This window comes from Agelaius phoeniceus, chromosome 24, assembly GCF_051311805.1.
Source record: "Agelaius phoeniceus isolate bAgePho1 chromosome 24, bAgePho1.hap1, whole genome shotgun sequence".
Taxonomy (NCBI): domain Eukaryota; kingdom Metazoa; phylum Chordata; class Aves; order Passeriformes; family Icteridae; genus Agelaius; species Agelaius phoeniceus.
In genome coordinates this window covers 2528075-2540899 of record NC_135288.1, presented here as the reverse complement: position 1 = coordinate 2540899, position 12825 = coordinate 2528075, and the positions used below count along the sequence as shown (strand labels likewise).

The 12825-nt window shown below is 51.4% G+C and overlaps 1 protein-coding gene across 1 annotated transcript; it reads left to right on the top strand.

The window, feature by feature from the left end:
• Positions 1-5778: 5778 nt before the first annotated feature.
• On the top strand, positions 5779-12323 carry DDOST (dolichyl-diphosphooligosaccharide--protein glycosyltransferase non-catalytic subunit). The gene is made up of 11 exons (XM_054647907.2): positions 5779-6015; positions 7110-7220; positions 7461-7547; positions 7795-7898; positions 8657-8751; positions 9073-9166; positions 9929-10077; positions 10665-10812; positions 10925-11045; positions 11579-11685; positions 11767-12323. The coding sequence occupies exons 1-11, from the start codon at positions 5877-5879 to the stop codon at positions 11914-11916; spliced, it is 1305 nt and encodes a 434-aa protein (XP_054503882.1). The 5' UTR covers positions 5779-5876; the 3' UTR covers positions 11917-12323.
• The last annotated feature ends 502 nt before the right edge of the window (positions 12324-12825 follow it).

The window sequence follows — 12825 nt, the reverse complement described above, 5'->3', positions numbered from 1 at the left end:
TGTTCACAGGGCTCTGAGGATGAGGGAAGAGATGAGGATCTGACTCCAGAAGGCTTGATTTAATATTTTATGATATATATTGTATTAAAACTATACTAAAAGAAGAGAAGAAAGGATTTCATCAGAAGGCTGGCTAAGAATAGAAAAAGAAGGAATGCTAATAAAAGCTTCTGTCTCAGACAGAGAGTCTGAGCCAGCTGACTGTGATTGGCCATTAATTAGAAACAACCAACATGGGCCAATCCCAGCTCCACCTGTTGCATTCCACAGCAGCAGATAACCATTGGTTACATTTTGTTCCTGAGGCCTCTCAGCTCCTCAAGAGGAAAAATCCTAAGGAAAGGATTTTTCAGAAAATATGTCTGTGACAATGATGGACTGGTTTGGGTGGGAGGAACCTTAAAGCTCATCCCATTCCACCCCTGCTATGGCAGGGACACCTTCCACTGTCCCAGGCTGCTCCAAGCCCTGTCCAGCCTGGCCTTGGGCACTGCCAGGGATCCAGGGGCAGCCCCAGCTGCTCTGGGCACCCTGTGCCAGGGCCTGCCCACCCTGCCAGGGAAGGATTCCATTGCAATACCCCATCCATCCCTTCCTCTGGCAGTGGAAGCCATTCTCCCTTGTCCTGGCACTCCAGCCTCTTGTCCAAAGTTCCTCTCCAGATTTCTTGGAACCCCTTTAGGCAACCAGGAGAGGCTCTAAGGTCTGCCTGGAGCCTTCTCTCCTCCAGGCTGTTTTTAACCCAGAACTAACTTTGCCCTGTTGGGTGGATGAAGAGCTGTTCCCTGCAGTGCTCAGTGGGGCTGAGTGCCAGAATTATGAGAGAAGAATGGAGATGTTCAAGTCAGCAAACGTGGATGCCAAAAAGTGGTAACAAATCCTGGTAACAAATTCTGCCTGGAGCTGTAGGAAGGGGAGCCTTAAGTGCCCACACAGGTTATGGAGATGCCTCCTTTTCCTCTTGAAAGAGGGCCTTGAAGCACACTTGGAGCCCTCTCATGTCTTACAGGTAAGGCAGCAGCTGTCCTGTGGCTCATGCATGGACTCTTCCCATCACTGAGGCCACTTTTGCCTCCAGCTCATGCATCTCACAGAGTTTGCAGCACATCATCCACAACTAACAGCAAACTTTCCCAATAATCCTATTCCAGGGGCACTGCCAGGGCCTGGAGGACAGGGCTGGGATATGAGGGATGCAGGCTTGGACTCGTGTTCAGCCCAAATCAAAATCAACCTGGCTCAAGGTTTTCTCTGTGTGAGAGCTGTCCTGAGAGAATTCCCTCAGCCACAGCACACCACCACATATTGAAGCAGCATGGGGGCTTGGGCTGCTCCAGAAATACATGACTGAAGCAAATTCTCCTGAATTTTCACTTCCTCCATTGTGTGGAACTGTATACAATTAGAAAAGCTCAAGCCAAGATATGCTGTGACAGTCTGATTCTGAACAGTTCTGTGGGTTTTAACCAGTCCTTCTGTGGGTTTTAACCAGTCTTTCAGCTTCCCTGTGGTGTGTGCTCACTCTGTTGGGTCTCTCCTGGCTCAAAATGGAGCTGCTATGAAATGCAGAACAGCAGTGCCTGTAATTTATGGGCAATTCTATCTGTTAAGGGAGAGATCTCTAAAGAAAGCCTTCCTTTGGATTTGATATCAAATGTTAGTGGTCCTATTGCAAGAATGAATCCTTTTGTGGCAAACAAGGGAAAATGCCCTTCTAATCACATTGTTAAATCCAGGTTCTGTGCAGATTGGGCAGGAGGGTTTGGTTCCACAGGTGTGGGGATTTCAAAGGCACCTGCTCAAGCTTTACACATCAGGGCAGCTCAGCAGAGCAAGACTGAATCCTTGGATCCAGTGTGTGTTAAGCAGAGGAAAGGGAAGGTCACCTGGCAGGAGCAGTGCAGCAGAATAGCAGGTCAGTTCTGGGGGAGAATGAGCCATTTCACAGGGTTTGGAGATAATTAGGAGGCTGTTATCAGTAAAGGGGTTATCAGCCAATTTGAGACAGTGCTGGCCAACCTGAGCTAGACAAAGGAATGCTCTGGAGCATGGCTTTATTTCCATGCCAGAGATGATTTCAAACACAGGCCTGTGCCAGTGCTGCATTAACAATGCTGAGGTGACACAAATCATGGCTGATACTGCCCCAAAATGGAAACCATCCTGTGGCTTTCAGATCTAACACTCCCACATCCACCAGTTAAAATAATTCTCTGTGTGATTTTGGCACCTTTTGTGCATCCTTGAAAAAAAAAAATTGATGTTTATTTAAACAAGAATTTAAATATAAAGTACACAAAACAAGGGTTTTAAAGATAATTTTATGAGCTTAGATATGGATTTCTGATCATCCTTGTTGACTGAGGTGCTTGCAGTAACACATGCTTTGCCTTTGGGGAGTATTTTGCCCAGAGAAGCTGTGGCTGCCCCATGATGCCTGCAAGTGTCCAAGGCCACGTTGGACAGGGCTGGAGGTAGCCCTGCTGAGGGGGGGCAGTGAGATGGCCTTTAAGGTCCTTCCCTGCCCAAACCACTCTGGGATTCTGGGATTCTTTTTATGACACAAAGTGTTAATAATAAGTACAATCTGCTATGATTACTCAGGGCAGAAAATCTTCTCATAATTCCCATTTTTCTGTCTTCCCAAATGTCACCTGTGGAAGGACATGCCTCCTCCATGCTTATGAAGCTGTTCTTGAGCTCGGTGCTCCCTTCTGCAGGTGCTGCAGCAGTGGCTGCTGGGGGGGAGCAGGCTCAGAACCAGGACCTGCAGGAAAAGCACAGGACCTGCAGGAAAAGCACAAGCCCTGCAGGAATCCAGCGAGGCCAGCAGGCTCCTCCTCAAGGTCCATGACTCCATCCAGGAGGAGCTTTGAGCCAAGGCACTGGAGGAGCTGCAGGAGAAGGTGAGGGAGCAGCTCCTTCCTCCTCCACATCCTCATTTTTCGTGTTCTAGGGCTGTGGGTTTAGAGAATGACTCTGGCTGTGTCAGGATTTCATACACCACGTTGTGTGTGTGAGCTTTTATGAAATCCCTCATGTGAAAAATGCCAATCACTTGCTTTTAAAATTTTAAAAGTTTAATAGTAATAAAATGGTTATAAAAATAGTAATACAATTAGAATAATAATAATTTCTTCAATTTGAATTAGGACAATATATGACAATAAAAACAAAGAGTTACAGACATCTGGGTACCTTTTTCTGGGCAGCATAAGCCTGAAAAAGGACCCACGTTCACAGAGGATTAACCCTTAAAAACAATAACCTGTTGCATATTCATACACCTCATAAATGACCCATAAATTCCACTCAAACACAGGATTCTGTCTGGGCAGTGTCAGCTTCTTCCTCATATTCCTAACGGCGTCGTCCTGCCCGAGCAAGGAAGAAGTTTGTTTCTCCTGATAATGGGGCAAGAAATTCTTTTTCTCTGCAAGATTTAGGTGTCCTGTAGCTGCTATCTCAGTGCAAGTCCTTTCTTTAGAAAAAAAAGTATCTTATATAGCATAGTTTCTATTTTAACATTTTGTTATAACCTAAAACTATATTTAACACACTACTTAAGGAAATTAATACAGTATTACTTTCTAACACAACACATATAAGATTCGTTTTAGCATTTGCGAAAAGCCAATCATAAAATAGGCATTTTTCACACCTCAGGTGGGGGATTAAGCTTTTAAGCCCAAACCCCTGCAGCGGTAAGGGCTCAGTGTGTGACACCTGGCGGGAGGAGCACGTGTTGGGATGGGAGGGGATGCGACTCCCTCTGCCGACCTTCAGATCTGCTGCAACTGCTGCCCGTTCTGAGCTCGCTTTCTGGAGCAGGAAACAAAACATTATAAAGTAATGCTCTTAAATTTTACATTTAAAATCTTCATTTTCAAAACACTTGAAAATCAGTTTTGCTCTGATATTTTGTGGTAGAATCAGAGGGTCTGCAAAAAAATTGATATCTGTGTGTACAGTCCTAGACCTGCACATCAAGGACTTGCTTTATTTGGGTGTTTAGGTTATCAAAGAAATATTGCACCTTTTTAACCAAATTTAGGAAATTCCAGGAGTTCTAAGATAAGATTAGGTTCAGCTTCATTCAAATATCATCCCTGTAGAGAAACATGAGAAGACTTTCTTTAAAACAGACATGGAATAATCTCTCCCTTGGGCAGGGACACCTTCAACTATCCCAGGCTGCTCCAAGCCCCATCCAGCCTGGCCTTGGACACTGCCAGGGATCCAGGGGCAGCCACAGCTGCTCTGGATTTATATAATTTTGCTCTGGATTAATTTATTTTATTTAATCCTAATTTGTACCTAAATTAGAAAAGTTTCTAAATATTGAAGCTGGCTCGTAGCTTAGGGGTATCATCCAAGCTGAGTACTATTAAAATTTATGGTGGCAGGACGGAATCCGGCTCTGGTCAAGGGTGGGTGATTTAGTGTGGTTCTGCTGGGTTAAAATCATAGTTTATGTGCTGGTTTGTTGTTTTTGAGTGGGTTCCTATAGGACCCACATCCTCTTATTTACATTCAGTCCGGGTGCACGTCCCCCTGGGAGCAGGGGAAGTGGTTCCTGATGGAAAGGGGCACAAATACAGAGTGTGATGGAAAGGGATATAAATACAGGGTAAAACACTTAACAGCAGCAGCTAAAGGCAAGTCCCAGAACTCTTAACATTCAATATTTAACAACAGACCAACACTTCAAATTAAGACCCTATCAACTTCATTAACATCAACTAGCAATTACCACTCTGAAAAAGAGCTCTCATCTCCAGGGTTTCATTTCTCACAAGGGGACAGTGCCTGGGGAGAGGAGGGCACTGTGGGGGACAGGGAGGTGACCATGGCTCTGCCATGCTCGGCAGGCCACGCTCGGGCTGCGTGCACTCGTAACATCCTCCACACACGGTTTGTCTGCAAAGTGTGAGTAACAAAGGTGGCACTTGGTGCGGATCCCTCGGGAATGTGGGAGTGCCGGGATCAGGGAGCGCAGCCAGCAGGGTGGTTTTTGTTGTACACACAGCGACCATCTCTTCCCACAGCGGTTCCAGCCCTGCTACAGCCCAAACCTGGCCGGACAAGCCCCTCGATTGAGAGCAGGGAGCCAGCGGTACGGCCCATTCCTCCTCCATTTCTATCCCATTTTACCAATTTTGCCTCATTGCTGGCGCTGCTGACAGCGTTTGCCACCTGCAGCCCGAGGAAGACCACTCCAGGCTAGTGCTGGACAGGAGCGACAGCGAGACCATTGCCAGCAACTGCTTCCGATCCCGGCGAGCCAGCCAGATCCTGCAGCTGGACCAAGGTAATCCCCCTTGCCCAGATATCGCCAGCACTCATTTTCCTCCTTTTCCTTGAGAAATCAAGGATTTTAGTATATTTTATTATAATATAGGCGACCCACCCAAGATCATTTCCGCCTTAACCTCTTGACCTCTCGGGGGTTTCTCGCGGGACGCAGCCGCATTTTGGGGTCCTGCGCTGCCCCATCACCCCCCTTCCCCTCCTCTCGCAGCTTCTGCGGGCAGCACCGCGCCCCAGGCCCGGCCCTTCCGCCCCGCAGCCCCTGGCGCCCCGCGCCGACACCAGGCGCAGGAAGGGCAACGCCAGCTCCAGCGCCCGCCGCTTCTGACCCACCGCGGGCGTGGGCGCCGCGCAGGAGGGAGGGGACAGCAGCGGGGCCCTCCCTGTTCCGTCGCGATGGCGGCCGTGACGGCGCGTGCGCTGCGTCCCAGCGTCGCGGATCTGTCTGTCGCTGATTGGCTGGAGGCCGCTCGGCGCTGGCGCTGATTGGCTGTAGGCTGCTCGGCGCCGGCGCTGATTGGCTGGAGGCTGCCCGCCTCTGGAGTAGTTCGGCGACCGGGAGCAAGATGGCGGCGGCCGCTGTGGTTGTGTGTGGGCTCCTGGCGGTGCTGGCGGCGGGCGCTGAGGGCGGGCCCCGCACGCTGGTGCTGCTGGAGAACGGGAACCTGCGCGACACACACTCCATGTTCTTCCGGAGCCTCGCGGGTACCGAGCGGGCCGCGGCGGGATCCCGGGAGGGGTTGGATGGGGTGGGACCCAGGGTCAGGATGGGGGAGGAGGTTGGGGTTACCTGAGGGAAAAGGGGATGTTTGGGGTCTTCGGATTGGAGTCCCCTGGCTGGGCTGAGGGCGCAGCCAGGGGTCCCTTGCTGGAAGGGGCTGTGTCCTCTCGTCAGGATGGGGGAGTGATGAGGGTCCCCTAGGGGAGAGGGGGGTGTTGGAGTTCACTGTTCAGGATAAGGGAGAAGATTTGGGATGCTGCAAAGGGAGGAAATTGGAGTTTCCAGGCGGAAAAAGGGGGTGTTTGGGATTCCCATGTCAGAGCGGAGGAGGAGATTGGGGTCCCCTGTCCGGCTGAGGAAGCAGATTGGGGTCCCCTGAGGGAGAATGGAGTATTTGAGGTCTCCTGGTCAGTCTGTGGGAGGTGATGGGGACGCTGTGCCTGGGTGAGAGAGGAGATTGGGCTCCCCATGTCAGAATGGGGGAGGAGATCGGGATCCCCTGGTCAGGCAGAATAGGAGACTGGTGTTGCTGGGGAGAAGGGGTTGTTTGGGTTCTTCTGGTCAGAATGAAAAAGATTTGTGTCCCCATGTCAGGCTGAAGGAGGAGATTGCAAGGGGGGTGCTGTTGGAGTTCCCTGGGCAGGCTGAGTGAGAAGGAGACCCCAAGCCAAGGGAGGAAATAGGGGCTCCATGGTATTGGGGGAGGTGTTGGGGGTCCCCTGGCCAGGCAGAGGGAGAAGATTGGGGTTCCCTGGAGGAGGAGGGGATGAGTGTTTGGGATCTTCTGGTCAGAATGAGGCAGGAAATGGGGGTTTTCTCAGCTGTGCCTGTGTTTAGGTGCCCTGCAGCCTCAGTCCCTGTTTGATGGGTGAGAGTGAGGCATCCTTTGACATCAGGGCTCTTCAGGGGATCCACTCCCTGGGTTTATTTGGAACTCTCAGGTGCTGCTCTTAAAAGGCAGTGTTTCCAAACTGCTCCTTCACTGGGGAAACAAAGCTCTGGCTCCTGCTGCAGTTGTGCTGCTCCATGTGTGCTTTCATGGCGTGCAGAAGTTGTCCCTTTTGTGTCCTGGCTGCAGACAGGGGCTTCGACCTCACCTTCCGGACAGCGGATGATGCCGGCCTGTCCCTGATAAAGTATGGGGAGTTCCTGTATGACAACCTCATCATCTTCTCCCCATCCATAGAAGGTAAACGTGGAGGGGAAACCTGTGGAGCTTGATGACATCTTTGGAAGGGCATTTCCAGCTGCTCTGTGAATTTTAGTGAAGTTCTACGCTTTGGATGTACTCAGTAGCAAACTGCAGCTCTGTCCAAGCCTTTATTGGTGGTTCTTTCATTGATTTGGTGATTTGCTGTGGTTTAATTCTGCTGGGGGGGGGGGGGGTATTTCTGAGCTCCAGCCATGGATTCCTGCTGTTTTCTTTCAGACTTTGGTGGGAACATCAATGTGGAGACCATCACCGCGTTCATTGACGGCGGCGGCAGCGTCCTCGTCGCCGCCAGCTCGGACATCGGTGAGTGCAGGTGTCCCTGCAGAGAATTCATTCACTGCAGCAAAGGCAGCTGCTCCTTGGCACCTCAGGGCTTGCTCGGGGAGGAAATGGCTGATTCATGCCTTTAGTACCATGTTCAGTGGGAGCTCAGTGAGGAGGTCGTGTTGTTCCCTGGGGTTTGGCTTATAGAGCGTTGAACATGTGACTCTCAGCTGAATTTAGAGCTGAGTTCCTGTGTGGTGTGCCAGAGGATCCATTGTCCCTGCAGGTGACCCCCTGCGAGAGCTGGGAAGCGAGTGTGGCATCGAGTTCGATGAGGAGAGGACAGCGGTCATCGACCACCACAACTATGACATCTCTGACCCCGGGCAGGTAAGGGCCTTGCCTGCTCCTTCTGGCTGCTGGGCTGGGTGCAGAGCTCGAGGGGTGAATCCTCTGTCCTTGTGCTCCCGTTTTTCCTCTATCCCTTCTCTCCCTGGCTCCTCCCAGGAAAGTGGGAAATAATCCCTGTTGCAGCATTCAGTTCTGCTGCTGTCAGGGTGCTTCAGGCTCTGGTTTCAGATGGTCACTGTGTGCAGGCAGTGATTAATCCTGGTTCTGGATCCCTCTGAAGCTTGGGGGGGAATTTCACCTGAGGGTGAAGCGTGTCAGACGCTGAGTGCAACACTTCAGGTGTGGGAAGGGAGAATTTCAGTCCCAGATTTTCAGATCACTATAGAAACACACAAATTTCTACAATTTTGTCTGCCTGGTGTAATCCAGCATTTTAAAGTTAAAACATATATTAAAGTCTGAGCTAAATCTACTCTGGTAATTTTTGTTTAAGGTAAACTGTTGAAGCAGTACATACATGCATGTTGTCCTGGTTTGAGGATGAAGGTTGCTAATTGCAGGGAAATAAAACACTGTAGGTGTTGCTGTCTTTATCAAGTGGCAGTTTGTATTTCCTTGAAGATCAGTGTTAACCTAATGTGATCATAAACACAGAAATACTGCTGTTTTGCTTTTTAATTGAACCACAGCGTTCACTGAACAGTTGTAATTGTCTGTAAAATAAACTTTTAACTGAGAAGTTGCTGTTTGTCATTAGATCCCGACTCACCTCACATGGATCTCTCTTGTTTCCCCAGCACACCCTGATCGTGGCTGACACTGAAAACCTCCTGAAGGCCCCCACCATTGTGGGGAAGGCAGCCCTGAACCCCATCCTGTTCCGAGGAGTTGGGTGAGCAGCAGGGGTGAGGTGAGGGAAGAGCAGTTGAACCTGGGGTGTTGCTGCGAGGTGAGCATGGGGTCAGCCCCTGGGGCTCTTAACGTGAGCTTAACAAATCTCTCTTGATTTCAAACAAAAGTAGAAGGAAATCCTCCAAAGTAGTTTAGGTATTGACTTAGGAATGGTTCCTAATAAAATAGTGGAAGAAATATTTAGTTTCTCAGCAGGTAGAAGGGTGAGAAGGTCCATGGGGTTGAGCAGGTGGCCCCACATTCCTCTGGGTGTGGGGACCCTGGGGGTGTTTGTGCTGCTCACTGTGGCTTTCCCTGCAAGGATGGTGGCTGATCCTGACAACCCACTGGTGCTGGATATCCTCACTGGCTCTTCCACTTCCTACTCCTTCTTCCCAGATAAGCCCATCACTCAGGTATGCTCCCCTCCTTTCTCTCCTGTTTTGAGCTGTGCTCCTGCAATTCAGTCCCTCTAACTTCAGCTGCTTGGGAAAATCCTGGAGTGTTTGATCTAGTGATTGACTTTGATTGGGCTCTTGGCTGCTTCCCTGTGATGGTGTTCACAGGGGTTTTAGGGTGAGGGAAGAGATGAGGATCTGACTCCATGTTTCAGAAGGCTTGATTTATTATTTTATGATATATATTGTATTAAAACTATACCAAAAGAATAGAAGAAAGGATTTCATCAGAAGGCTGGCTAAGAATAGAATAGGAAAGAATGATAACAAAGGCTTGTGGCTCGGACAGAGAGTCTGAGCCAGCTGACTGTGATTGGCCATTAATTAGAAACAACCACATGAGCCCAATCCCAGCTGCACCTGTTGCATTCCACAGCAGCAGATAACCATTGGTTACATTTTGTTCCTGAGGCCTCTCAGCTTCTCAGGAGCAAAAATCCTAAGGAAAGGATTTTTCATAAAAGATGTCTGTGACACTTCCTGATGTTGCCTTCCTCTGCTTTCTGAGGAGCTTTTCAGTGCGAGGGACACGTGTCCTCCAGGCTCTGGAGGAGAGGCCAGCCTAGATCAAAGCATCTCTCCCATTCCATCCCAGCTGGAGTGCTAGCAGAATCCTCTTCCTGTTTTTTCTGAGCTTCGTGGTTACTCCTTAACTGCAGCTGGTGCTGCTGCAGCCAGCCTGTCCCACCCCACAGCAAACTGTGCCCGTTTGCCCCGCAGTACCCGCACGCCGTGGGCAAGAACACGCTGCTGATCGCGGGGCTGCAGGCGCGCAACAACGCCCGCGTCGTCTTCAGCGGCTCCCTCGACTTCTTCAGCGACGCCTTCTTCAATTCTGCCGTGCAGAAAGCGACCCCCGGCTCCAAGAGGTGAGTTGGCTTCCCTGGCTGAGGAGTGTTTGGGGAGCCCTTGGAGGACAGGACTCCTGGGAAACGGGCAACAAATGTTTGTGTTTTGGGAAGGAGCAGAAAGCTTGAATTGAATTGGGGTGACGCATCCTTTACCGTGGCAGAACAAAGCGCTTTGGAAAGCAGCTCCTTCCTTTAACCTCAGCTCAGTTTGTGTTGCTTTCACCTCTGTTTGGTTTGGGTTTAGGCCATGTATCACTCTTGCACTGGGGTCAGGGCAGGAACAGGCGAGAGGCAGGATCGTAGAAAAGGCAAAGAAGGATTTATTCGAAAGAACCATGAGGTTTTTATAGAGTGGTACGATAGATTCTATTCTATTGGCTAACTAACAGAAACATCTTTCTCATGCACTGCCCTTGCAAGGAACGGAAAAATAAAGTAGAAAAACACTACCTGCAATTTGTTTATAGTCAACAAGTTCTCACATCTTTCTAGCTCCCTAAAACTCCTCACAAGCCGCTGTGAGAAACGCTGGCTGTTTCTCTGTCCCATGGCACCCACAGCCATGGGGTATTTTCTCGGCTGCCTCAGCCTCCCTTGTTGCACAGGTACTCCCAGACAGGTAACTACGAGCTGGCCGTGGCGCTGTCCCGCTGGGTGTTCAAGGAGGAGGGCGTTCTGCGCGTGGGCGCCGTGTCCCACCACCGCGTCGGGGAGCGGGCGCCGCCCAACGCCTACACCGTCACCGACCTCGTGGTGAGGCTGCCGGCCGGGCGGGGCGGGCACGCCGGGGGGAGGAGCTGGGCAGCGCTGGGGCTCGGAGTGGGCTGGCGCTGGTTTTCAGGCATGGCTGGTTAATTTGTCCCAGGAGTACAGCATCGTGATCGAGAAGCTCGCTGACGGCAAGTGGGTGCCCTTCGATGGGGACGACATCCAGCTGGAGTTTGTGCGCATCGACCCCTTCGTGCGCACCTTCCTCAAGAGGAATGGTAGGTCCCTGTCAGGAGGAGAGGGAGCTTCCCCTCTAGAGGAACAACAGGTCCCTGTCAGGAGGAGTGGGAGCTTCCCCTCTAGAGGAACAACAGGTCCCTGTCAGGAGGAGAGGGAGCTTCCCCTCTAGAGGAACAGTGGATCCCTGTCAGGAGGAGAGGGAGCTTCCCCTCTAGAGGAACAGTGGATCCCTGTCAGGAGGAGTGGGAGCTTCCCCTCTAGAGGAACTGCAGGTCCCTGTTAGGAGGAGTGGGAGCTTCCCCTCTAGAGGAACAGTGGATCCCCGTCAGGAGGAGTGGAAGCTTCCCCTCTAGAGGAACTGCAGGTCCCCATCAGGAGGAATGGGAGCTTCCCCTCTAGAGGAACAGTGGATCCCTGTCAGGAGGAGTGGGAGCTTCCCCTCTAGAGGAATAGCAGGTCCCCCTCAGGAGGAGCAGGGTGTCCCTGTTGCTGCCCTGGCCCCACACTGGGAGTGTTTTCACCTTTCACAGCTTCTCGTGTCCCCTCAGTGTCACCCCTGTCTCTCCCTCAGGTGGCAAATACAGCGTGCAGTTCAAGCTGCCGGATGTTTATGGCGTGTTCCAGTTCAAAGTGGATTACAACCGGCTGGGATACACCCACCTCTACTCCTCCACACAGGTAAGTGTGGGGGTGTGAATCCCCCCTGTCCTGGCAGCAAAGGCTGCCCTGGACTGCAAGGGCTGCTCTGTCCCCGTCCAGGTGTCCGTGCGTCCCCTCCAGCACACGCAGTACGAGCGCTTCATCCCCTCGGCGTATCCCTACTACGCCGGCGCCTTCTCCATGATGGTCGGCCTCTTCATGTTCAGCATTGTGTTCCTGCACATGAAGGAGAAGGAGAAATCCGACTGAGCTCCCTGTGGGAGCCTTTTCCTGGTGCCAGGAGGGCCGGGCAGTGTCAGAGCCTCCGTGTATCCGTGTCAGGACTGGTGGGTGCTGGATGCACTGTGGGGCTGTGTTTGGTCTTTTTTGTTTTTACACCTGTTATCGAGGGGGTTATTGAGAATGACAATTTAATTTTGGGGGGCGAATCTGTTACCAAAGTGTCTGCAAACCCGGGACCAGGATGCTTCCAGTTTTTACTGATGAGTCGCAATGTTTGCTCACTCCACTGTTGGAATGATTGGGGTTGGGGTTGGGCTGGAATGATTTGGATGGATTGGGGTTGAGCTGGAATGATTTGGATGGATTGGGGTTGGGCTGGAATGATTTCGATTGCAGATTAACTCCCAGTTCAAAATAAAGTCTCGTTCCTCTCACCCTGGCTGGGAGTGAGGTGAGTTCATGGCTTGGGGCATTTGGATGCAATCTCAGAACTGAGGGCTGCGTCCCCACCTCGCCTGCTCCAGGTGTTCCCCAGGGTGGGAAGGAGGCTGGAGAGTGCTGAGAGGCAAAAGGGGGAGTCTGGGGCACACACCGGGACTTGGGACACCCCAAAAGCACAACAAAGGGTCTGGGGTGTCACCAAAGGCACGTGGAAGAGGACAGGGCATGTCAAAACCCCTTCTGTGCCCCATAATGCAAACAGGTGAGCTGAGGGACACACCAAAGGCTCAGCAAAGGCCAGGGATTCCCCCCAAATGCACACTGAGGGGTCTAGGGGGAAAAAAAACAGCTGGAAGATGTGATCCCAAGAAAACCAGAGTGAAGTGGAGGAGCTGACGGGAGGGCAGAGCTGTGAGATGGAGTGAGTGGCTCTTGGGGTGCACCTGGGCTGTTTTGGGACGGATGGTGGGGAAATGACAGTGGGAGTGATGGGGT

Bases quoted from the DNA above. Each gene is read 5' to 3' on its own strand.
- DDOST (XM_054647907.2), top strand. From the start codon at position 5,877: ATGGCGGCGGCCGCTGTGGTTGTGTGTGGGCTCCTGGCGGTGCTGGCG. The intron at 6,016-7,109 runs GTACCGAGCGGG...TCCTGGCTGCAG, and splicing joins GTTCTTCCGGAGCCTCGCGG to ACAGGGGCTTCGACCTCACC. The intron at 7,548-7,794 runs GTGAGTGCAGGT...TTGTCCCTGCAG, and splicing joins CGCCGCCAGCTCGGACATCG to GTGACCCCCTGCGAGAGCTG.